At 40.2% G+C, this 27,110-nt stretch overlaps 1 protein-coding gene across 1 annotated transcript in view; it reads right to left on the bottom strand.

Moving 5' to 3' along the window:
• LOC134345080 (collagen alpha-5(IV) chain-like) overlaps positions 1-27,110 on the bottom strand; it is a 217,380-nt gene that overhangs the window by 79,980 nt on the left and 110,290 nt on the right. Inside the window, exons 15-25 of the mRNA XM_063045211.1 lie at positions 26,234-26,305; positions 25,343-25,396; positions 24,454-24,516; positions 21,735-21,779; positions 18,944-18,997; positions 15,601-15,667; positions 7,083-7,181; positions 5,991-6,203; positions 5,010-5,102; positions 4,006-4,160; positions 2,984-3,056 (exon numbers count right to left, since the gene is read on the bottom strand). Coding sequence (XP_062901281.1) covers positions 2,984-3,056; positions 4,006-4,160; positions 5,010-5,102; positions 5,991-6,203; positions 7,083-7,181; positions 15,601-15,667; positions 18,944-18,997; positions 21,735-21,779; positions 24,454-24,516; positions 25,343-25,396; positions 26,234-26,305 — 988 coding nt within the window. The remainder of the gene's footprint in view (positions 1-2,983; positions 3,057-4,005; positions 4,161-5,009; positions 5,103-5,990; positions 6,204-7,082; positions 7,182-15,600; positions 15,668-18,943; positions 18,998-21,734; positions 21,780-24,453; positions 24,517-25,342; positions 25,397-26,233; positions 26,306-27,110) is intronic.

Below are 27,110 nucleotides of genomic sequence, written 5' to 3'. Positions count from 1 at the left end.
CGAGAGTAGTAAACTGTGTTCCATTTGAAGTTCAGTTCTTTGTTTGTATAGCTCCTCAGAAGGAGCCATAACATATTTCTTATCAATTTCTTTAATCTTGTCCACAATTGCCATCTCCTCCTGCTTCTGTTTCTTCCTCAAAGCAACGGAATACGAAATAATCTGACCCCGAATATAGGCTTTAAAAGTGTCCCAAAGAGTGTTAACCGAAATATCTTCTGTATGGTTAATTGTAAAAAAAAGCTCAATCTGTTCATTCATAAAATTAACAAAGTCCGAGTCCTGAAGCAACAGCGAATTAAAACGCCATTGTCTATTGTTTGGTATATTGGCCATAATTTTAATAGAAAGCTTAAGTGGAGCATGATCCGAAATGGTTATAGAATCATAATCACATTTAATCATTGAAGGAATGAGACGAGAATCAATGAAAAAATAATCAATTCTTGAATAGGAATGATGAACATGTGAAAAGAAGGAAAAATCTTTTTCCTGAGGATGCAGAAAACGCCAAATGTCCGTCGACCCAGAATCAGAAAGGAAAAAATTAATCAAATTTGCAGATTTATTAGGTAAAGTCCGTAAAGGAGCCGAACGGTCCAAAGCTGGAGATAAACAGGTATTAAGATCTCCGCCCCAAATCAATGAAAACTCGTTCAAATTCGGAAACTGATCAAACAATGATTTATAAAATTCCGGACAATCCATATTAGGAGCATAAACATTAACCAAAACTACTTTTTTATTAAATAGTAAACCACTAACCAATAAAAATCTACCATTCGGATCAGAGATAATATCCTGTTGTATAAAAGTAACTGAGGAGTCTATAAAAATAGAGACGCCTCGAATCTTAGCATTGGAGTTCGAATGAAATTGTTGTCCCTTCCAGAATTTGAAAAAACGTAGTCTGTCCCCCCTCCGTACATGGGTCTCTTGTAAAAATAAAATTTGTGCTTTAAGTCTCCGGAACACTTTAAAAACTTCTTTCCTTTTAATAGGATGATTAAGACCATTAGTATTCCAGGAGACAAAATTAATAATAGACTCCATAAATCCTAAAGTCAACCCACAACAAGGAGGATTGACAATAGGCGCGACCCACAAACCCGGAGAGGAAACAGAACATACAAAAGATACCGGGGAAAAGGACGCAACCAATACTTCAATAATGTATATAGCCCAAAGAGAAACAAACTAAAACGTGAAGCCCCTCCCACCACCCCCCACCCCAAGACCCCAAGGCGAAATCTAAAGCAGACCCGCCAGAAAGAAGCAAGCGCTAAAACTACCCCCATGACTTCCGGTATACGCTCCCTAAAACACCAGCTTTCAATTGCGAATATCTGTGGGTCCTTCTCAGCAGATTGGATGCTTGTAGACCAATATGTATGTGTGAAGACAGTCAATCTCTATCCAGTGGTCATTAAGCTAATGAGCTAGAAATTCTATTGGGTATTTGTGCAACATGGGACAAACATTAACCAACAATATGATTGTAGCTTCTTTAAGCTTTAATTAGAGGGCTTTGGCATTATTTTAAATGAAGAATTCATTCTTATTCTGTTACAGGGGAGTCCAAGTGATCCACTTCTTTCACATTGCTTTTTCTTCATATAATGTTCCTGGTATTCACAGGCTACTCATATTTCCACCAGCACTATGTCCTCTCATGCAGAGTATAAGACCACAAGATATAGGAGCAGAATAAGGCCATTTGACCCAACAATTCTGCTCCAGCATTCCTGATTTATTATCCCTCTCAACTCCATTCTCCTGTCTTTTCCCCTGACATTTGATACCCTTACTAATCAAGAACCAATCAGCCTCTACTTTAAATATACCCCAAAGACTTGGCTGCCACAGCCATCTGTGGCAATGAATTCCACAGATTCACCACCTTCTGGTTAAAGTATGCCCACACACCTCACAAATCTCTGCCCATTCATCTCCCACCAACCAATACTGTGATCAGAATCAGATAATCCTAAAAATGAAAAAAAAATACTAATGCTGAAAACCTGCAACAAAAACAGAAACCAAAAAAAAATGATGAAAACACCTAAGCAGCATCTGTGGAATGAGAAACAGGTCTGAGCTCCGTCAGAAGCTCGCCTATGACGACATAGAAGTTTATAAAACGATGAGAGGTATGGCCATAGTGTTTACCCAAGGGTTGGAGAATCCAAATTGAGAGGGAAGATATACAAGGTAAGAACGTAGAACATTACCACACAGTACAGGCCAGTTCATGATGTTATGCCAACCTTTTAGGGAAGAGATTTAAAGAAGACTAAGAGAAACTTAAAAGACACTGCAACGGCAGATATAATGGAAAAATTCAAGAGCATTTGGATCTGTATATGTAGAAGAGCTTGGAGGGTTATGGGCCAAACACAAGCAACTAGGACTGGAAGGGAGGATGCTGTAGATGGTACGGACCAAACGGGCCATGCTGTACTACCCTAGGAGTCCATTTGAGCCAACTTTGTTTCTCTGCTCCCTCTGTCTTACCCCAGCTGTCAGCCAACATGTGCGCACTCTCATCAGTGGTCCTCAGCACAGATCACCAGTGCAACAGAATTCTGAGCTGGTGAGGAAGTTCTTGCATCAAACTGGCACTGCTTCTATCTCTACCCCCGACCTAACGCTTTGAACCCTTTCTTAAAAATGCCCACTACAATTTCCAGCCTACATTTTGATCAATTCCGATGTACATGTGATAATTGAATGAATGAAATTACAACAAAATTTTAGACCCTTCTCTCTGTATATGCCCAAAAGTTAGTGAAATATAAACAGTCCTTAATCATAGGTTAAAATCTTTAACTACTATTTCAAATTATCCAAGTTAGTTAACTTCCAGTACCTTACATATTATAAGTTAGGAGGTAACACCATGGGAGTATTCAACAAAGAGGAGGACGCATCATGACAACATTATGTAACAGGTTTCAGTGACTGTATTTTTGGCTGGCTTTACCTTTTCTTCCATTTTTGGAGTTCTCTCCTTTCTGGCCCTTTGCACCACAAGGCCCCGACAATCCTGGAGCTCCCTGTGGAGTAAATAATGATATGCAGATAGCATAACCAGGTTTCATTTTGGGGTAATTCACTTTTTCTTAATTCTGGAACCAAGGCATTTTGCTACTGGGTAATGAACTAGCTGTGTGGATCAACCCCTTTAATATCGTGTTTACCAGGGACAGCTCAAAGCCTGTTCTACATTCCACACTGCATTCATTTCAACATTAAGAAAGAACTTCAGGAGAGCAGTAATGCTTGATCTGTTACATGTAGTAAACTCGGTGGCACAATCATGTAGCGGGGAGCATGTGCATTATAGCCACAGATGTAAGATCGAGGCTCAATTCCCATCACTGTCTATAAGGAGTTTGTACATTCTCCCGTTGACCAGATGGTTTTCGTTTGGGTTCTCTGGTTTCCTCCCCACATTCCAAAAACGTGCAGGTAAGGTTAGAGTTAGCAAGTTGTGGGCATGTTACATCTGTGCGGGAAGTGTAGTGACACTAGTGGGTTGCCCCAGCACATTTTGGATGATGTTGGTCGTTGACAGAGACAAGACATTTCACTTTTTGTTTCAGTGTTTCCATGTCCATGTGACAAATAAAGTTAATCTTTATCTTCTTTAAATCAGAGCAAGTGATGGCAACACACCATCACCTTCTCAAGGGAAATTACTAATGCGCATTAAATACTGGTCTTGATAGCAATCTCCATGCCATTTAGAAGAACAATTTAAAAAAACTTCCATTCTGAACTTGATTTGAACCAGTTTCCCAGTTGTCAAGCAATTCCTTACATTGCCAGTGCTGATACAGAATTACAATCAACAGGTGTACAATTTACCATGTTCATGTGAATCAACACACACCACAAATTACCACTAGTTTATTAAAAAATTCCAAATGGACAGCATTTCAAGTAGTTTTTTAAAATTAATTATAGGTTTTTAGCCATTTACAAACAATGTACTGTGCTCACAGCAAGTCCAGGCGATCCGACAAATCCTGGCAGTCCAGGGGTACCACGTATTCCCTTTCTTCCAGAAATTCCAGGACTCCCTGGGATGCCTGGATTACCTGGATTTCCTGGAGGTCCTATGAAATTAGGGCAGCAGCTACAATTTCCTGGATCTCCTGCCAAAACAAACCATGAGAACAGAAGAATGTTAGAGGAACAGTCCTTTGGCCCTAGTGCATGAACCATCTTTCAATAAGCTAATGTTAACATTTGGATGCCCCACCCCTGTAACCAAAAATGTATTGATCTGGACTTTGATACATCAAATGATTCTCTGCAATTCTCGAAGGCAGAGAATACCAATGATTCACAATCCAGTAAAAGAGGTTCCTCCTCAACTCATTCATAAGTGGCTAACCCCATATTCTGAGAGTATGCTTGAAACTTTCAATTGCCCAACCTCATCTTGCCAAATCCCCTCAAAGTCTTCTAGGTTTCAATGAGATGCCCCTGCATTAGTCTGTACTGTGAAAGTTTAAGCCTATCCTGTTCAATATCTCCTCATCCAACAGAGCAATCTAGTGGATCTTTGCTGAACCAATTCAAATGCAAGGTTTTCATTCCTGTTACTTTAACAAAATATGTCTGTATATCTAACATTTTATACAAGGTATACAAAATTATGAGGGGCATAGACAAGGTAAATGCAAGTAGGATTTTTCCACTGAGGTTGGGTGAGACTAGAACACGAGTCTTGGGATAAAGCTGAAAGGGGAAATGTTTAAGGGGAACATGACTGGGAAATCCTTCACTTAGAAGGTGGAACGAGCTGCCAATGGAAGTGGTCGATGTGAGTTTGATTTCAACATTTAAGAGAAATTTGGATAGGTACGTGGATGGGAGGGGTATGGACCCAGTGCAGGTCAATGGGACTAGGCAAAATAATAGTTTGGTACAGACTAGATGGGCCAACAGACCTTTTTCTGTTCTGCGGTGTTACATGGCTCTATGATTCTATGACTTACCTTTTAAACCTACTGTTCCTTTTGGACCCGGGATCCCTTCCATGCCAACTGGACCTGGCGGGCCTCGTGCTCCCAGTGAGCCACAAGCAAAACCTGTACTTTCATCCAGACAAAATTAATCAGTGTGCACAAGGGCAAATTTAGACTTTTAACGTATTACTGTAGTCATTTGTTCAGCTAGCAATCCGTTAAATAATGTATCAGTTCTGGGCTTCATTTTCATTTTGAGAATCCAGGCAAAGCATTTGAAGAAGTGTTTCAGTAGCATAGTGGCTAACATGAGGGTATTACAGCACCCGCCAGCTTTAAGATCAGGGTTTGATTCCTGCTGCAGTCTGTAACAAGTTTGTACATTCTCCTTGCGACCATGTGAGTCTCCTCCAGGTGCTCTGGTTTCCTCCCACCATTCAAATACGTACGGGTTCGGGTTCGGGCTAGCGAGTCGTGGGCATATTATGTTTGTGCTGGAAGTGTGGCAACACAGCAGGATCCTCCCCGGTCTGATCTGATGCAAGAATGACATGCTGTATGTTTCGATGTACATGTGACAGACAAAGCTAATCTTAATCTTAACGGTGGTGGTATGTGACAAACATTAAAACTCATCCTTGATCATGTTTGACATGGTCTCCTGCAGTGTGGACTCAATGCTGGCCTCGAGGTAGACCTTGTCTTGTATTCACAAGCTTTTTAGAGACCAGTAATCTTTGCAGAGAAATAAAGGCTTTTAGGTATCTTTTAGCCCAGCTACAGTGTACCCTGGGAGTAATGAATGAGCACTAATGGCACAAAAATATTTGGTAGAAGCACTGAGCAGGTCAAGCAATGATTGTAGAGTGAAAACATTTTAGGCAGGGGTCCTCAATGATCTGAATAATTCTAGAATTTTCTGTTTTTGGTTATTTCCACCTTTCCTATTTTTCTTCCCTCCAACTACATTGTTTTTCAAATAATCAGCCACATATTTATGTTTTCATATACCTGTACTGCCTTTTGGACCTTGGAAACCAGGGGAACCCATCATCCCTGGGGGGCCTGGAGGACCATACATCATTGGGTAGTCCTGAGAAATGCCGAGATTTTGTCGGCGGAGAGGATCCATGATTAAATCAGATGGATGTGCGTTTCTTCCTTTCTGTCCTGGCACTCCTTTGGGACCCGGAAAACCCGGAGGCCCTCTTGGGCCTTGAAAACCTGAGCAAATAAGATATCACTGTGACAATCTGAACAAAGGTATTAGCTAAGAATTCAGTCAAGCAATGGTGTCATTTTACAACACAAACCATTCCACTTTTCACAGAGTTACACAATAGTTATAGCTTTGAAGTAGCCCATCTCACCTCTACTGCCTCTATGTAAGAGCAATCCAGTTTGTCCCACTACCTCGCTCTTTCTCCATGCCCTGCACATATTTTCCTTTCAGATGTTTGTCCATCTCCTTTTGAATGCTATGATTTTACCTGGCTATTTAACATTTCAGAGAAGTTTGGATAGGTACAAGGATGGTAGGGTATGGATGGCTATGGTCCCGGTGCAGGTCCATGGAAGCAGGCAGCTTAAATGCTTCAGCACAGACTAGATAGGCTGAAGGGCCTGTTTCTGTGCTGTACTTTTCTATGACTCTATGATTCAAAAATGGGTCAGAGATCTTTCCAATACCAGCGCAGTGTTTTCCTGAGAAACTGGCATGCTTTTGGCCCATTTTCAAAACAGGGACAAGGAACGATTTTTCCCACTTTAGCACACCAGCGACATTGGGTCTTAACCAAGTGAGAGTCATGCACCAGCGTTAAGTTATTTGAGATGACTCTGCAGCATCTCTGGCTGATTTTGCACTATGCCTTGTGTGCTGCATTCCTGCCTGCTCCAAGTTGCCCTGAATGCTTCCTAGAATCATTTCATAGTACCTACTTATAGGAAATGCGAACAGGAATCTTTCCTCCCATCTATTCGGATCAAAACCAGAGAGACTACATTATTCACTGTGCCACAACATGTTAATAATTCTAAATTATTTGCTGTATTGTATATTTCGATCTTTATACAGTTTAAAAACTAGGAATAAAGTGTTACCTGGTCCAAACGAGTTGCCTGGACGCCCTGGGGGACCAGGAGGGCCCCGAAACCCTGGTTCTCCATTAATACCTGGAAGACCTGGAAAGCCCGGTTCCCCTGCAACACATACCTAATGAGATTAAGAGTGATCTACTTTCCTAACTCATTGACTGATAAATAACATTTAGAACAGAATATATATAAAATAGTACACACTGAATTATCATTCATTGAATAGCAGATGTTTTTCCAAGTCCTGTTCCAGAGACTTAGACACATATCTACAGTGCCTATAAAATGTATTCACCCCTTCCCTTGGAAGTTTTCATGTTTTATTGTTTTACAACATTGAGCCACAGTTGATTTAATTTGGCTTTTTGACACTGATCAACAGAAAAAGATTCTTTCGAGTCAAAATGAAAATGGATCTCTACAAAGTGATCTAAATTAATTACAAATACAAAACACAAAATAATTGGTTGCAGGAGTATTCACCCTCTGAGATATGACACACCAAATCATCACTGGTGCAGCCAATTAGTTTTAGAAGTCACCTAATTAGTTAAATGGAGATCACTGTGCAGTCAACATGTTTCAATTGATTATAATAAAAATACACCTGTATCTGGAAGGTCCAACTGCTGGTGAGTCAGTATCCTGGCAAAAACTACGCCATGGAGACAAAAGAACACTCCAAGCAACTCCGTGAAAAGGTTATTGAAAAGCACAAATCAGGAGATGGAAACAAGAAAATTTTGAAGCCACTGAATATCCATTGGAGTACAGTTAAGTCAATCATCAAGAAATAGAAAAACATAGCACAACTATAAATCTGCCTAGAGCAAAAACCGAGAGACCCTGCAAGAAGAGAACTAATGAGGGAGGCCACCAAGAGACCTGTGACAACTCTGGAGAAGTTACAAGCTTCAGTGGTGGAGATAGGAGAGACTGTACATACAAAAACTGTTGCCCAGGTGCTTTACCAGTCATAGCTTTATGGGAGAGTGGCAAAGAGAAAATCACTGTTGAAAAAAACTCACATGAAATCTCAGCCAGAGTTTGCCAAAAGGCATGTGGGAGACTCTAAAATCAGCTGCAAGATGGTTCTGTGGTCTGATGAAACCAAAGCAGAGCGTTTTGGCCATCAGACTAAACGCTCTGTTTGGTGTAAGCCAAACACCACACATCATCAAAAACACACCATCCCTACCGTGAAGCATGGTGGTGGCTGCATCATGCTGTGGGGATGCTTCACTGCAGCAGGCCCTGGAAGGCTTATGAAGGTAGAGGGTAAAATGAATGTTGCAAAATACAAAGAAATCTTGGAGGAAAACCTGATGCAGTCTGCAAGAGAAATGCGACTTGGGAGAAGATTTGTTTTCCAGCAAGACAATGAGCACGAGCATAAAGCCAAAGCTACACAGGAATGGCTTTAAAACAACAAAGTTAATGTCCTGGAGTAGACAAGTCAGAGTCCAGACCTCAATCCAATTGAGAATTTGTGGCTGAACTTGAAAAGGGCTGTTCACTCACAATCCCCATGCAATCTGAAAGAGCATGGGCAGTTTTGTAAAGAAGAATAATGAAAAATTGCAGTGTCCAGATTTGCAAAGCTGACAGAGACCTACCCACATGTACTCAAGGCTGTAATTGCTGCCAAAGGTGCATCTACTAATTACTGACTTGAAGGGGGTGAATACTTATGCAGTCAATTATTTTGTGTTTTATATTTGTAATTAATTTAGATAATTTTGTAGAGATCTGTTTTCACTTTGACATGAAAGAGTCATTTTCTGTTGATCAGTGTCAAAAAAAGCCAAAGTAAGTCCACTGTGATTCAATGCTGTAAAGCAATAAAATATGAAAACTTTCAAGTGGGGGTGAATACTTTTTAAAGGTGCTGTAGATACACTTCAAAGTTAGTGAAGTTCAAGAACACACACAAAATGCTGGAGGAAGTCTATAAGTCAGGCAGCATCTATGGAAGAGAATAAATGCTCAACAGTTCAGACTGAGGCCCATCGGAACTGTACACTGTTTATTCCCCTCCATACATGGTACTGGAATTGCTGAGTTCCTCCAGAATTTTGTACATGCTGTTCAAAATTGCCAAGATCTGCAGAATCTCTTGTGAAAGCATAGTAGTAACAGACTGACACAATATCAGAGATACTGTCTTTTAAACTGAGAAGGCATACACTTACATATATTAGTGAATGCAAAAGATTTCAGGGCACTATTCCAAAGAAAAATATGGAGTTGTTCCAATGCCCCGGTCAATATTAATTAATCACAATATTTCTGTCACACAGATAATGCAGCAATTTATCACATTGCAGTTCTATGCAGCCTGCTGGCCATCGACTGCTAGCATTCCTCCTAAAACGCAACTGTGACAACATTACAAATGTGCTTCTTTGTTTATAAAGGGGCATGAAAAATATCCAAGTCTTTATTTCAGATTTTAATCAACAAGTTCCGGATCTAAGACTTTGAAATATTACACATGGACATGGAATTCCAACATATTTTGATATTTTCTATTTCAACAAACTGAGAAGTTCTTCATTGTACAGCTCAGTGCAATTGAAGCCTTTGGTTTTCAGCTGTTCTAGTGCCAGGCACAACCTGAAGTGGTGGGAGATGATCTGTAAATGATATTGGATGGGGAGATGATCCTCCTGACCTAAGAATGACAACAGCAGCATTGGGGGTTGTCAGAACTTCTTGGGAACATTCCCAATCAATGAGAACTGAAGAAAGATCCTCTCTGTAAGAAGCACCCATCGCCATGGCAATGGGCTAGATGCCTCGCGCCCAATGATGGCAAAGCAGATCTCAACTCTCAGCTAAAGCCCTGTTCAACAAGTGACATCCTCATCTTCCAAGTGCAATTCCATGTAAGTGATATTATATGAATATCATTCTTTATGTACTTATATCCCCCATCAATAAGGCCTTAAAGTTCTCCAGTTCTTATCTTGACAAAAAACCCAACCATTTCCTCTCCACTATCTGGAAAAACTGGTCCTCACCCTCAACAATTTCTCCTTCAGCCCTTCACACTTTCCCAAAACTCAAGGGGTAACCATGGGCACCTGCGTGGGCTGCAGCTATGTCTAAGCTTTCGTTGGCTAAGTGAAAAAGTCCATGTCCAAGCCTTCCTTGATAATGCTCCCCAGATCTTTCTGTGATACACTGACAATTCTATTGTTGCTGCTTCATGCACCCATGCACAGCTCAACAATTTAATCAACTTTGCCTCCAACTTCCCACACTGCCCTTAAATTCACTTGGCCCATTGCTAACATCTCCCCCCACTTTTTTGATCTCACTGTCTCCATCTCTTGACACAAACTGTCTACCAACATCTTTTATAAACCTACCAATTTCCACAGCTATACCTCTTCCCTCCATCTCATGTAAAAATGTCATTCCCCTTACTCAGTTGCTTCATCTCTGCCGCATCTGTTCCCAGGATAAAGCTTACCTATCCTGGACAATAGAGATGTCCTCTTTCTTCAAAGAATGGGATTTCCCTTGCTCCACAATTGCTGCTGCTGTCACCCATATCTCCTCCATTTGCCAGACATCCATGCTCACCCCATTTTCCCGCCACCTTAACAGGTATAGAGTTCCTCTCATCCATACCTGCCTTCCCATGAGTCACCATATCCAACACATCATTCTCAACAGCTTCTGCCATCTTCAATGGGATCTTACTACCAACACAGTTTTACCACTCCTCCACTCTCTGCTTTCCACAGGGATTTCTCCCTCTGTGGTTCCCTTGTCCATTCATCTGTCTCCACTAATCTCCCTCCTGACACATATCCCTGTAAGACACAGAAATGCCACACCTGCCTATTCACATCCTCCCTCATCTCAATTCAAGGTCCCAAACAGTCCACCCAGGTTAGGCAACACTTCTCCTGCAAATCTATTGGAGTTGTCCATTTTATCCAGTGCTCCCAATGCAGCCTCCTATACAGCTCCAATCTCCTGCTTTTTCCACATATCCCTCATGCCCTGACTAATCAAGAATCTATCAACCTCCATCTTAAATATACAATATCGCAAAAAGAGCTGGGGAGAATTATCAAGGAAGGTTTGGACATGGACTCCACAGCTGCCTGTGGCAACAAATTCCACAGATTCACCACTCCCTGGCTATGAAATTCCTCCTCATTTCCGTTCTAAAAGCACAGCCCTCTAAAATGAGGCTATATCATCTAGTCTTAGACTCTCCCACCATAGGAAACATCCTCTCCACATCCACTCTATTAAAGCCTTTCACTATTCGATAGTTTTCAATGAGGTCACCCTTTATTCTTCTGAATTCCAGTGAACACAGGCCCAGAGCCATCAAACGCTCTTCATATGACAAGCTATTCAATCCTAGAATCAAGTTTGAAAAGATTCTCCTTTAACCCTCTCCAGTTTCAGTACATCCTTTCTAAGAAAAGGGGCCCAAAACTGCTCACAATACTCAAAGTGAGGCCTCACCAGTGCTTTATAAAATTTAAACATTGCATCTTTACTTTTATATTCTAGGCCTCTTGAAATGAATGCTAACATTGAAAATGCGTTCCTCACCACAGACTTAAACTGTAAATTAACCTTTAGGGAATCCTGCAGAAGGACTCCCAAGTCCCTTTGCATCTCAGTTTTTTTTTCTATTTCCTCTCCATTTAGAAAACAGTCAACCCTTTCATTTCTTGTACCAAAGTGCATGACCATACACTTCCCGACACTGTATTCCACTTGCCATTCCTTCTCCCCATTCTCCTAATCTGTCCAAGTCATCCCTGCCATTGTTCCTTTCTGATCAATTCTGGCCAACTCCTCTCTCATCCCTCTGTAATTCCCTTTACTCCACTGTAATACTGATTCTATGTAGCCTCTAACCTGATGGTATTGAGCCTTGATAACATCTGTTTCTACTTCAGGTATTTTTTCCCTCTCCTTCTACTTCCCACTCTTCTCCTCAGCTGCCTGCCACCTTCCCCTAGTGCCCTTCTGTCTTCCCTTTCTCCCATGGTGTACTTTTCTCTTCTATCAGATTCCTTCTTCTCCAACCCTTTGCCTTTCCAACCCACCTGGCTTCACCTATCACCTTCTAGCTTGTCCTCCTTCACCTCCTACCCTCCCACCTCTTTATTCTGGCATCTTTTCCTTTCCTACCCAGTCCTGATGAAGGATTATGGCCCAAAACATCAATTCATTTCCATAGATGCAGACTGACCTGCTGAGTCCCTCCAGCATCTTGCCTGTCTTAGATGAAAACTGCTTGCTACTTGCTGTTGTGTTTTTATTATTTCAGAGTATTTGAGTAATATTGAAATTACGTTGTTTGATTAAGCATTCATTGTCAATACAGGGCTGTATACCCATGACTGTGTTGCTACCCACAGCTCCAATCTGCTAATTAAATTTGCTGACAATACTACACTGATTGGCCTAATCTCAAATAATAATGAGGCAGCCTACAGAGAAGAAGTCATCACCCTGACACAGTGGTGTCAAGAAAACGATCACTTCCTCAATGTCGCAAAAACGAAGGAGCTGGTTGTAGACTACAGGAGGAATGGAGACAGGCTAACCCCTATTGACATCAATGGATATGGGGTTGAGAGGGTGAACAGTTTCAAATTTCTCAGCATAAACATCACTGAGGATCTCACGTGGTCTGTACATGTCGGCTGTGTGGTGAAAAAAGCACAACAGCATCTCTTTCAGCTCAAACGGTTGAAGAAGTTTGCTATGGGCCCCCAAATCCTAAGAATTTTCTACAAGGGCACAACTGAGAGCATCGTGATTGGCTGCATCACTGCCTGGTATGGGAACTGTACTTCCCTCAATCACAAGACTCTGCAGAGAGTGGTGCAGACAGCCCAGCACATCTGTAGATGTGAACTTCCCACTATTCAGGACATTTACAAAGACAGGTGTGTTAAAAGGGCCCGAAGGATCATTGGGGGCCTGAGTCACCCCAACCACAAACTGTTCCAGCTGCTACCATCCAGGAAACCGTACTGCTGCAAAAATGCCAGGACCAACAAGCTCTGGGGCAGCTTCTTCCACCAGGCCATCAGACTGATTAACTCATCCTGACACAACTGTATTTCTATGCTATAGTGACTGTCCTGCTGTACACACTATTTATTATAAACTACTATAATTGCACATTGCACATTTAGACAGAGATGTAACGTTAAGATTTTTACCCCTTGTGTATATGTAAGATGAACATAAGTAATAAAGTCAATTCAATTCAATTCAATTATACAGTTCATTACAGGTTATATGTAGAAAGAACCAGAATGGTATACCTTACTACACCACTGTATCATATGGGTGCACTTCAATTAAAGTGAAAATAAAGTCTACACTCATCTCTTGGGCTCCTTTGTTTTTCTTTCAATTAGTTTATGTTTTGAAGTTATAAAACATAACAGTGGCAATGGGGAAGTTTTAACCAAAGCTGAAATGACCTGTTGAAGCACAGCAATATATTAGAGTAAAAGAAATGCACAGGTGTGCCTCTTTGGGAAGGAACAGAGATGGTCGAGTTAAAAAAAGGCAGAAAAGAGAAGGAATTCACAGGTTCATAAACAGTGGGTACTGGCTGATAATAAGCATAAATAAATAAAGCAGAAATGGCTGGCTACATTGCAAAGACTGACACATTCGATTGCTCAAAAAGATAACTGGCTGATATATACTGAGCAAATTAAGCAGTATTTTAAAGCAAGTGGAAGAGCCAATGAGAAGTTTTGCTGAGTGCATTAGGTGGAAGAGTATACAGTGCTTAGAAGGCTGATTGCTTCAACCAAACTAGCCGAAATTAGCATTGCTGATATCGTAAAATAATGCAGGAGTATTTAGAACCAAAACCATTGTTGATTGCAGAATGCTTTAGGTTTCATAAGCAAAATAAAAGGAAGGGGAGATCATTACAACTACCGTGACTGAATTGAAGAGATTGTCCGAATATTGTACATTCAGTAATGCATTGAGAGATCATTTACTTTCTGGAATTTTACAGGAAAGTTAGGAGTCTTTTCAAAAAAAGGGTCCTAACTGAAGCACAGCTCACATTTAAAACAGCAATTAAAATTGCTATATCAATGGGAACCGCAGTCAGAGACGCAATTCAGTTGAAATCAGGAATGATAGTGAGTGTGAACAAAAGTGCAACATCAAAACAGAAACTTGTCTGGCTGAATAAACAGTGTTACCATTGTAGCAATGGCTCACGTACACCAAACCAAAGCAGATTTAAAGGCAAAAGTTGCAGAAAATACAAAAAAGTAGGACACTTACAAACAGCATGTCAGACAGACAAAAATAGACTACACAGAGAAGGGAAAGAGATTAAAAATTCAAGTTGCAATTTCAAAAAGAGCACTAATCTGCAAGCTGTTGATGAAAAATCTGACAATGGCAGAGTGACACAGGACTGCATAGCCTTGAGATTTACAATGTGAAAACTAACAAGAGACAAGCACTGTGGCTTACACCAGAAATTAATGACAAATGAATTAAAATGGAATTGGTCAATTTAAAATTTACTATGCTATGTCTATCCAGTAGTTGTATTGTACAGTATACTGTATATATATGATTAGAGAGTAATATATTAGATATTGAGTTGAAGTTTATAGCTAAGCAGGGAGGAGTGTTGTGTATGTAATATTTCAGTAATATTGTGAATATGTTGTTTGGTTAAGCATTCTTTGTTGTTTATATAACTCATTATTGGTTATATATAAAAGTACATGAATGGCATACATCATTACACCACTGTGTCATATGTGTGGGCCTCACAATATAAAAATCAAGTTTACATGCAGCTCTCGGGCTCCCTTGTATTTTTTTCCAATTAGTTTTGAAGTTACAAAATGTAACTCTTGGTGACACAGTGCCAGCCCAGAGTTTACCCTGATAAGCATATTATTTTTTGAAGAACCTAAAATTAATTCATGGAAGGGTTCATGAAATTATATAAAATAAAACATATTTCAAGTGCTAAAATCTTTTCTTTTACATAATTTCAAAACACAAAATGTTGCACTATACATTGGCATTTCAAGTCCAATTACTTTTCATCATTGCAGTCCAAAGCTGATCAGTCAAACATATACACGTTTGTAGGTTACATTTAACCTGGGGTTAGGGAACTGTGTATGTGCATGGGTGGGAGGGAGGAACTGGGCTTTATTTGTTTGTTGCTGGTTGTGCTCTGTGTTGTTCTGCTGAACATTGTGAGCAAGCCCAGTTGACGCTGGAACGTATGGGCGACTCTTGCGGGCTGCCCCCAGCACACCCTTAGGTGTATTGGTTGTTAACACACACGTCACATTTCTTTGTGTGTTTCGATATACACATGACAAATAAATTTGAATCTTGTTGACAGACATAGCCATCAGTGGTTTGACTGAGATGAACAGTTATAGTACAACTTTAAAGGTAAAACTATTACTTAACTAAGATCTGACTTAGATAGTTGGAATTGCTAATATGTGGATCAAACCTTTTTGACATTCACAGACTGTTAAGGAGGCTGGTGGCCCACGGGGTCCTGGGTCACCCATGTCACCCTAGAAGAACCAAACAGATTGATTTATATGGCATGACAATTCATAGACATCCCTCTCTTTAATTAATTGCAATTCTGCCATGAGGTGGATTACAAAAAGTTGAATTTTTTACAAAATTATGTCATCAATCACTTTAAAGGAATGATATTTTATCTCTTTACATTTATTGAAAAAAACTGAAGTATTTAAAAAACTATCATAACTCTTTCAAGCATCAGTATTCAGGTTTTGGTTTTATATTTGGAGTCAATTCAAATGTTCAGATTTTTTTAAAACGACACACAATCCTAACTAATGTGCACTTGACCAGGTTCTCAACAGCAAGGTGACTTCTGGAATTTAGGTTGTCAACTTAAATATGGAGCTGTTATCCTTTGCTTTGACTCACTTAACAGATTTAAGCAATGGCAGGAGGGTTCCTAAGGGACTGGGAATGTTGAGGGCTCCTGGTTACCATGGATGGTTTTTGGGAGAAGGTAGGAGAAAGATTGTTCCATTAATCCCCAAAACTCCTCTCCCACCAAATCAGACCATCTGAAGACTTATAGTCTTCTGAAAAATGAATGCCAACATTGTATTAGCCTACCTTACTACCAACTCAACCTGCAAGTTAACTTTCTGGGTACCCTGCAGCTGGACTCCCAAATCCCTCTACACCTCCAATTTCTGAATTACCTCCCCATCTAGAAAATAGTCTACGAATTTATTCCTTCTACCAAAGTGCATGACTATACATTTCCCTACAGTATATTCCATCTGCCATTTATTTTCCAATTCTCTCAACCAAGTCTTTATACTGACTTACTGCTTCCTCAACCCTACCTGACCCTCCATTATCATCCACAAAATTGAATACAAGCCATCAACTTCATCTTCCAGTCCAACAATGACCCTTGTGGAACTCCGCTTGTCACATGCAGCCAACCAGGAAAACTACCCTTTACTCCCACTCTTTGCATTCTGCTAGTCAGAAAATCTTCTGTCCTTGCCAATATCCGGTAATACTATGGGTCTTCTGAAGATCTAAGTGAACAACATTTACTGAGTCTCCTTTGCCTATCCAGCTTGTTATTTCCTCAAAGAATTCCAACAGATCTGTCAGGCACGATTTTTCCTTAAGGAAACTATGCTGACTTTGCCTATTTTATTATCTACCTTCAGATACCCTGAAATCTTATCCTTAATAATGAACACTAACATCTTGCCAACAACCAAAGTCAGCTTAACTGGCCTATAATTTCAAACCTAGTGATTCTTGCAAGATCACAACCATCTAGTCCAGATGACTTATCTATTTTCAGACCTTTCAACTTTCTAGGCACCTTCTCCTAAGAAATAATAGCTACACTCACTTCTGCCCCCTAACCCTTCTCATTCTTCTGACACGTTGAGGTGTTTTCTACATTGAAGACTGATACACTATCTCTATGTTCTCCTTTGCTACTCTGTCAGTGTCATTTTCTAGTGGTCCTGTGCCCACCCTTACCTCTCTTTTATTATTCATATATCTGAAAAAAACTTCTTCTATCTTCTTTTATATTATTTGCTGGCTTGCCTTCTTAGTTCAGCCTTTCTCCCCTTATTGTCTATTTGGTTCCCTTTTGTTGGTTTTTAAAAGCTCCCCAGTCCTCCAGCTTCTCATTAATTTTCGTTTATTTTATGCCCTCTTTTATGCTTTTATACTATCTTTGACCTCCCTTGTCAGCCACCGTTTCCTCATCCTCCTTTTAGCATGCTTCTTCTTTGGGATGTATCTTTTCTGTGTCTTCTACATTGCTCATAGAGAGACCTATCATCGTTGATTTACTATTATCCCAGCTAGTGTGCCATTCCAATCAACTTTGGCCAGCTCCTTTCTCATGCCCCTGTAGTTACCTTTACTTAACTGTAATACAGAGCTTTCAATTTTAGCCTCTCTCTTTCACCATTCGTTGGCAGGGCAAATTCTATTTTCTATTGTTATTATGATCACTTCAACCCAAGAGGCTCCTAAAATTAATCAAGAGTCCCTTGATTATCCAACCCGCTCATTATTATCCAGGCTTTCTAGCTATACCTATGGATAGAAATTATACCAACTTCTGGGCACCGACTGTCAGCATTAAGCAGCCCTCAAGTCAACATGAGATAATGTTTCGCTCTGAAATAAAAGCAGGAAGTACTAGGGAAATACTGCACAGCAGTGAGCAATGAGAAACAGAGCTAATACTTCAAGTCAATGACTTTTCAACAACACTGCAAAGGTGTAAGTAAGTTGCAGCGAGTGGGGCGGGGGTGTAGAAACGATAAAGGGAAAGACTGCTTTAGGATAGAGACTATCGTTGTTGAGATGACACAGAGTTTTCAGAGCATTTAGTTAATAGATGAATCAGGGGAGTGAAGCTGTGAACATAACAGGACTGAGATACAGAACACAGCAACTTCAGGCACAGGAGAATGCTGGAAATACTGAAACACTGGATTTTTTTTTACTCAACTCCTGATGAAGAAACACTAGCCTAAAAATACCATCTCCAAAGGATGTTGCTTGACCCACTGAGTGTTTCGTTTTCTGTTAATGAAAATCAAAACTAAAACTGCAGATGTTGAATATCTGAAATAAAAGCAGAAAATGCCACTGAAACTCAGCAGGTCAGGCAGCATCTGTGAAAACAGAAACAATCAACATTCCAGATAGGTGACCCTAGTTCGATGTTGACTCTTTTTGCATATAGTCGCTGCAAGATCTGATTAGCCTTTTCTGCATTTTTTTTTTGTTTCTGAGTAATTCTGGGATATTATCTCAGATTTCTGCTCTTTGCAGTTTTTTAAAAATTCAATTAATATTCCCTTCAACTATCCTGCATTGCTCTTATAATAATTGCTTATATGTCTATTATATATGTAATATTTCAATAATATTTGAGTAATCTTATATATATATATATACACACACACACATTCGTATATACAGTATATGTTTTGTACTAACTTACAACTGCCCAAGCCCATTTTCCCACAACTAAAACAAAACACCCGACCTGACAAGAAGCTAGATGTGAAAGAAGTGCACTAACTGATAGCATTGGATAGTTCTCTGAAATTGGACTATTCTCTGCTGTGCTCCTTCAGCTGATCAGCATCCATTTTCCATTTCCACTGAAATTAGCATTAAATGTTTTACATAAAAAATATCAGGAATGTTTCATGCAAGGATTAGATTTAAATTTATCTAGTAAATCTGGTTTAATTAGTTATTTTGATACAGATAAGCACGTTTTAATTCAGGGAAAGTACCTCCATCCCTGGATTGCCATCTGGTCCAGATCTACCACTCGGTCCACGCTCGCCCTGTAACAGAAAGATTGAAAGATTAGGTCCTGAGGTTGGAGGCCCATGATCAGCGAGTGCTGAGGTTAAAGCAGAGAAGTCGGCAAGTTCAGAGGTCAAAGCCCTTGGAGCAGCAAATGCAGAGGTTAGAGGCCCCTCTGGAGGTCAAAAGTCCAGAGGTGGTCTGTATTGGGATTGGAGGCCTGTCTGGGTGTGTGGGAGGAAGGGATTTGTTTTGCTATGCTGCTTGTTGTATGTTTGGCTGCATGTTGTTCTGATGAACATTGTGGGTGTGATATGTTGACACTGGAATGTGTGACAAGACTTGTGGGCTGACCCCAGCACATCCTCAGATTGTGTTGATTGTCAACACAAATGTCACATTTCACTTCTCGTTTTGATGGATATCTAAATCTAAATACTGTGAAGGCAAGCCATGTTCATATTCTAAAATATAAGTAGGTTTATTTTAGAGTAACATTTCTATTTCCTTATTGCTGAAGCAAAGAATGTTGAAGCAAATGAAAGCCTACTCAGTCACCTTATTTATCTGGTGAAATATGGTGTTGGAGCTAATTATCCAGCATAAGCGGATCACTCTCTACCACAAGACAATAAAATGTTGCCCTATATTCAGTACTGTGCAAAACTCTTAGGCACACATGTACGAGGGGTGATTGTTAAGTTCATGGCCTAATGTAGAAGGAGACAATTTTAGAAAACCTAACACATTTATTTTTCAACGTAGTCCCTTTGTACATGTACACACTTAGTCCAGTGGTCGTGGAGCATACGGAACCCTTCTTTGTAGAAGTGGTCCTCAGCAGGGGCGATTGATAAGTTCGTGGCCTAAGGTAGAAGGAGATAAGTTATACAGCTCTCGTTACATGCACGTGCAGTTCAACTCTTTGAGTGAAAATGTAGAAAGTTTGAAGTTAAAAACTCATTTCCTTCTATCTTAGGCCACGATCTTATCAATCACCTCTGCTGCAGACCACTTTCTGAAGGTCCAAGACACTGCCTTCTACAAAGAAGGGATCCGTACACTCCACAGCCACTGGACTAAGCGTGTAAATGTAGGAAAAGTAAATGTGCTAGGTTTTCTATAATTGACTCCTTCTACCTTAGGCCACAAACTTATCAGTCACCCCTCGTATATAGCTAGGGTGCCTAAGACTTTTCCACAGTACTGCATTTGCCAACGTGCAGCTGAGATCAAGTTTGTAAACCTGGCGGGAGAAATGGACGCTGGGAATGGTAAGGGTGGGGTGCCATGGGAGGGGTGTGGAACAGAAGGCAGAGGAGGACTGCCAGCGGTGGTGGGTGCAGGCACACCCAGCCCTGAGACACCATTTCAAACAATTGGTTTATTGATCATTACACAATGTCTTTCTGCTCCTACTCCCTAACCTCTCCCTTCCCCTTTTCCCAACCACAATTCCCCTCTCCCTGCTCCCTTTCCCACTGTCAGTCCACAACAGAGAGACCCATATCAGAATCAGGTTTATCATCACTCACATAGGCCATGATTTTTTTTGCAGTAGCAGCAGCAGTACAGTGCAATGTATAACATTACTACAGTCCTCTGCCAAAGTCTCAAGCACCCTTGCTATATATATATATAGAGTGTGTGTGTGGGTGTGTATGTATATATAGTGCAAGGGTGCTTAAGACTTTTATACAAACATGTATATATATATATATATATATGTATATGCGCTTAAGAGTTTTGCACGGAACTGTAGATGGAGATTAAACAGAAGATTTCAAAGTCATTTACACAGGTACAGCTAACTAGTGCACAAGAGCCATTTAAATCGTGTTGAGTTCTAGATGATAAAATTGGCACAGGTAACACATCACACTTATTAGCAGTCTCTGGAAGGAACAAGTGTTACCTCTGAATGTCCAAATTAGCTGACCTAGTTCCACGGCAGTGATACTGACAACGGAAGCACCTTTCTACCTCGTCTTTTCTTTGGGCAGTATTTCAGGCACCTTATATGGCTCCGGGTTGGATCTCCAATGTTCTATTCCTTTGGTTAGTGAAAATGCCTATTGGAAAATGACTCCCCTTTAGATTTCCTCAGTCCCACCATGTTCATCCAGCTTTTATCTACTATTCCTTCAGGCTGGGTTCAAATTCAGAATTAGTTTTATTATCACCAACACACATTGTGAAATTTGTTGCTCCGTGGGAGCAGTTCCCTTGGGAGCTGCACACAATAAGTCACCATTCTCCTCCCTAACCTTCCCTCTATAAATGCCAACTTATTCAAGATGTTGCCATCTTTTTGCTTTTTCTCCACCATGTTCCAAGCTTATGCTGCCCTTGTGGTCCATTTTGTCTCCTGGAATTAACCCAATGATCCCAATTACAAATAGCACACATGATGGTGTCTGAACCAAGCGTTCAACTTTCTGTAAGACAGTCAAAGCAAATTTGGAACGTTCTGTGAATACTACAATGATTGCAATTTATCTTGCAATCCACAACCCCAGAACTGGGTTAAAGTATTGGGGACAGATGGAGAAGGGATATTTACATTCATCAATACCAATGTAATTCAAGCGACACTTCTTGTGGTTCTGTCCATCTCTGCATCAGAAATAGAGATCAGTCTATGTATGACAAGCTTGTCCCAAATTCACCTCAGAAACATTTTAGACAAACGAGAATCTACACCTCAAAATACCATTTTTATAATTTTATCACTAATATATAATAAATTATATACAAGAGAGATTTATTTTCAACCTTTCTCCCTGGAGCACCTTGAAAGCCTTTCGTCCCGTAATAACCCTTAGAAAGAAACAGATCACCATTAGAATAGAGGATATTTACCAGTAGTAAATTATATTTTATTTTTAAAACTTTGCGAACAATCATCAAGCCGAATGTAATATTTTACTTCTAAAAATATTACCTTAACCTCAACATCTGAAAGTAAGATCCTTCATTACAAAATGAAGTATTTTATTCTGGCGAAAGAGTTTATTTACAGATTGGCAGTCTAATAACACCTTGTTATCGACAATTCAACAGTAAATTATGAATCACTGCCATTTGACCAAGGTCATTAGCCCCATAGATCATGAGGGAAGCATGAGAGGAAGTGCAAGCCAATTCATCAGGAATACAATGGGATTAGATTCCCTTGTACAAGGTTGTAATCTGATTAAGGTGTTTATGTTCAAAGATCAAAGAAAATTTATCATTAATGTTTATATATGTCACCATATACAACCCTAACATTCTTTTTCTTACAGGCAATCACTGTAAATACAAGAAACACAATAGAATCAATGAATGGAAGTCGGCACCCAACAGGACGGACAACAACCAATGTGCAAAATAAAACAACAAAACTATGCAAATTCAAAAAGAAGAGAAAAAAAATAGTAATACTACTAATAAACGAATAGACAATAAATATTGAGAACATGAGATAAAGACTCTATGAAAGTGAATCCATTGGATGTGGGAACAGTTCAGTGATGGTGGACAGGTGAGGCTGAGTGAAGTTATCCCCTCTGGTTCATGAGGGGTAACAATAGTTCCTGAACAAGGTGGTGTGTGTCCTGAGGCTACCTTCTTCCTGATAGCAGCAGCGAGAAAAGAGAGTGTGGCCAGAGTGGAGGGGGTCCTTGAAGATAGATACAGCTTTCCTGCAACAGCGTTCAATGTAGATGTGCTCAGTGGTGGGGAGGGCTTTACCCGTAATGGACTGGGCTGTATCCACCATCTTTTGCAGGCTTTTCCGTAAAAGGGCATTGGTGGTTCCATGATGCAACCAGTCAATATAGTCTCCTCTACACATCTATAAAAGTTTCTCAAAATTTTAGATGACATGCCAAATCTTCACAAACTTCTAAGAAAGTAGTCCATACCACCACAGGACTGTGGAGTAGAATTGGGTCACTTGGCCAAACGAGTCTGCTCCACCATTCTATCACGGCTAATTTATTATCCCTCTCAACCCCATTCTCCAGCCTTCGCCCTGAAACCATTGATACCCTGATTCATCAAGGACCTATCAAGCCCGCCTTAAATATACAAAATGACCTGTCTGTACAGACATCTGTGGCAAAGAATTCCATAGATTCATCACCTCCAACTAAAGAACGATTTCCTCATCTCTGTTCTAAATGGACGTCCCTCAATTCGGACACTGTGCCCTCTGGTCCCAGACTCCCCAAATATTGAAAATACCCTGTCCATACCCACTCTAGAAAGACTTTTCAATATTCGATATATTTCAGTGAGGTCTTTCCTCCTTCTTCTATAAGCCAACAAGTACAGGCCCAGAGCCAGCAACTGCAACTCATACTGTATGTTAAGCCTTTCATTCCTGGGATCACCTCATGAACCTCCTCTAAACTCTCTCCAATGCCAGCCAATCCTTTCTTAGATAAGGGGCCCCCAGACTGCTCACAATACTCCAAGTGAAGTCTGATCAATGTCTTATAATGACTCAGCATTATATCCTTTCCTTTGAATTCTAGTCCTCTCCAGAAACACCACCCACCAGTTAGGTGCGACTACTTCCTATCTATTACCTCCTCATTCTCCCGTATGAGCCAAAGGTCGTTGGGCTGCAGCTCCAGTTCCTTAATACAGTCTCTAAGGAGCGGCAGCTTGATACACTTCATGCAGATGTAGTTGTCAGGTAGACTGGTCTCCCAAATTTCCTACATTGCACACCATGTACCAGTACCTCCACATCCATTGTCAGTGCACTAGTTACAGACTAACAGGAAAAAAAGTACTTACCAGAAACTATTTTACTGACTTACTCCCTTAGAACTTTCTCCTGTGCTTGCTCAAGTCTGTTCTCACCTAAACCTGTTGAGCCAAGCCGGACCACACTAACAATACACCACTCTAGCAATGGCCACTCTGCTTACACCTTCATTCTTTTTACTGACTGCCGGCCACTGAGAAAGGAAGCGGAAAGCACCCGAGCTCTTTTCGGACCTCATACTGCATCATCAACAAACAACATCTCGTGTTGACTGCTGCCCACTGAGAAAAAAGTAGAGGTATTGAAGCACTTTCTTCATTATGGCTTTTTCATGCTGGACCCAGGACAGATCCTCTGACAGTATAATACCAAGGAATTTGAAGGTGCTGACCTTCTCCATCTCTGATCCCCCCAATGAGAGCTGGCTTCCGGGCCTCCAGTTTCCTCCTCCTGGAGTCAATAACCATCTCCTTGGTCTTGCTGACATTGAGTGAGAGGTTGTTATTGTGGCACCACTCAACCAGATTTTCAATCTCCCTCCTGTATGCTGAAATGTCACCACCTTTGGTTCGGCCTATGACAGTGGTGCCACTGACAAACTTAAATATGGTACTGGAGCCGTGCTTAGCCTCAAATATTGAAATGTAAAATATTTCAGAGGGCAGATAGAGATGAACTTGCTCAGCAGTGAGAGTCTTGAAGGAAACATCTCTTTAAAGTACTGTCTCTTACCAATTCCCCTGGAAAGCCAATGAAGCCTTTGTCACCCTTCATACCCTTTGCTCTAGGAACAGACTAGATAGAAAATAAAGAGCAAAAGTAAGTTAAACTTTACTTGTTCTGTGACCATTTAACTAAACTTTAAAATATGCTTATTAATAGTTCAGTAGATCAAAGTTTAAAGTAAATTCATTATCAAAATACATATATCTCACTAGATACTAGACCAACATGCCTTTTCATGCAGGCATTCACAGTGAAGAAATACAATAGAATCGATGAAGAACAAATAACAACCGATGAGCCAAAGAAGAAAACTGCAAGTACAAGAGAAAAAAACATGAGAAGTAATACTGAGAACAACAGTTGTAGAGTCTTGAAAGTGAGTGCATTGGTCATGGAATCAGTTCAAAATTGTGGTGTGTGAAGTTTGCGATGCTGGTTCTGGAGCCTGATGATTGTGGGGTAATAACTGTTCCTGAACCCTAAGGCTCTTGTACCTCCTCTCCGATGGCAGCAGCAAGAAGAGAGCTTGAGAGCAGAGGTAACAACAATAAAGCTAGGTGTCTATATTTTGAAATATACACTGATAATAAAATTGTCTGCATAACACAATTGAGAATAATCCTCTTTTACTATTCCTCATTTTGTTTCTGTAACTTTGGAAAAAGATTGTAGCACAGAATCAGTTTACTTTCCCCAGCATTTATTCCAGAAAAGTGGGCAATGCTGCATTACTGGCCACAGCTATATACATTGAGAAAATGGTAACATCTCGTGCCTTTGACCTGCTGTTATCATTAGGAAGGTAGCATTCCCCTCAGTAACAGGGGGTAGGGAATTCTGTGAGCATGACACAGTACCAATTAATGTTTATAAAAAAGAAATGTTTTGTACTCACTGAAGGTCCAGGAAATCCAAGGGGCCCAGGAGGCCCTCTGAAGCCTTTCTCACCCTGAAAGAGAAATGTCCATGTTTACAGCTGAGGAGGCTTTGAAGCATTCATGATTTTTATTGATATTTGTTTCTTCTGTCTAAGGGATGCTCAGGTGGCAGAGGAGAGGGTGGGGGATAGTTGCTGAAAGCTAACTCGAGCTGGAATTGAATGATGCTTCCATTCCTTGCCAAAAACTGAGCATATTTGTTTTCAGTTCCTCTTAGTGTGTACAAGGTAGGCAGTTACCCAGGAGGGGAACAGAAGTTTACAGATATTTAACTACCGAGTAGTCTTCATGTCCATTGCAGCTCACTCTTGTTGTCCATAATGAGTTAATTGGTGAAATTACTGGAACTTCATTCTGTGACAATCTGTTATATTAAAGCATCACATGGGGTTTACGCTGAAACTGTAAAGAATTCAATACAATGAATCCTGTACAATCACAATGCAAATATATTTCACCTTGCAAAATTCTTTCATAATTTATCAGATCTATTAATGTATAAAATACTGAATAAGCCGTTTCTGTTTTTATTTTAGATTCCCAGCATCTACAGTTTTGATTTGATTTTCATTAAAAGAGACCTAACAAGGCCATGCAATCCAGCTAGCCCTTCTCCCATCACTTGGTGAATAAGCCTGCTCGTTGTAGGTTTTGCTTAAGTAAAATCATTTCTGAAATCTTGACAAACTAATTGTGATTATTTGGATGGAATAGGGAAAATATTTTACAATATTAATACTTGTATGAATGAGCCTTACAGCTAAGAGCCAAAAAGAAAAAGTGTTGTCAGGCCTTTGAGCTGCATGTGGGCCATCATAGTATTTATATGTTCACATCATTGCTTATACCTGATCTCCTTTAAAGAAAATTTCCTCAGGAGGCTGGATTAGTTCAACATGTCCAGGGTCACCTTGTTCACCCTGATGAAAAAGAAGCAACAGGAAAGGTTTAATAAAATGGGCATGCAGGTCATCATCCTACATAGTCAAGCAGAATCCCATGGCAATAAAAAAAAAGTCACACGCATTGGAATGCTCCATATTTATCTGAAAAAGGGTTAAGTTTGGAAAGGAGTATTGATTATGCTAAAAACTAATTGTTTTCAGATATCAATGAGCTAAATGGGAAGAGATGAGAAGCGATGCAATGCCAGCACTGACTGTCTTCCTCAACGTGACAATCAAATCAGTCTGAGGAGGGTCACTGGGATGTGATGTGGGAAGTGAAAATGTCTACACTTCAGGAATGGAATATTTTTTATTTGTAATCTCCAGCAGGAGTTTGCTCTAGAAACAAGTCCATTGACATATACTTCTCGTTTTCATGCAATAATTTTGTATACCCTGAAAGATAATTGAAACTAACTAAATCGAAGACCATGTCACAAAATCTTCAAGTTCATTAAGCATCTTTTTGCTTTAATTGTCTTTAAATAAAACACAGAACATTGCAGCATAATACAGGTCCTTCAGCCCATGGTGTTGTGCCAATCTTTTAGCCTTCTCTAAGATCAATCTAACCCTTTCCTTCCACATAGTCCTCCATTTTCTTTCATCCATGTGCCCGAGAGTTTCTTAAATGCTTCTAATGTATCTGCTTCTTTCTCCACCCCGACAGGGTGTTCCACGCACCCACCACTCTCTGTGTAAAAAAAAACTCTCTCCAACAATCCCCTCTATACCTTACTCCAGTCACCTTGCAATTATGCTCCTCACTTTAGCTATT

Source organism: Mobula hypostoma, chromosome 4, assembly GCF_963921235.1.
Source record: "Mobula hypostoma chromosome 4, sMobHyp1.1, whole genome shotgun sequence".
In the NCBI taxonomy this organism is placed as follows: domain Eukaryota; kingdom Metazoa; phylum Chordata; class Chondrichthyes; order Myliobatiformes; family Myliobatidae; genus Mobula; species Mobula hypostoma.
This window is presented reverse-complemented; position numbering and strand designations above follow the sequence as displayed.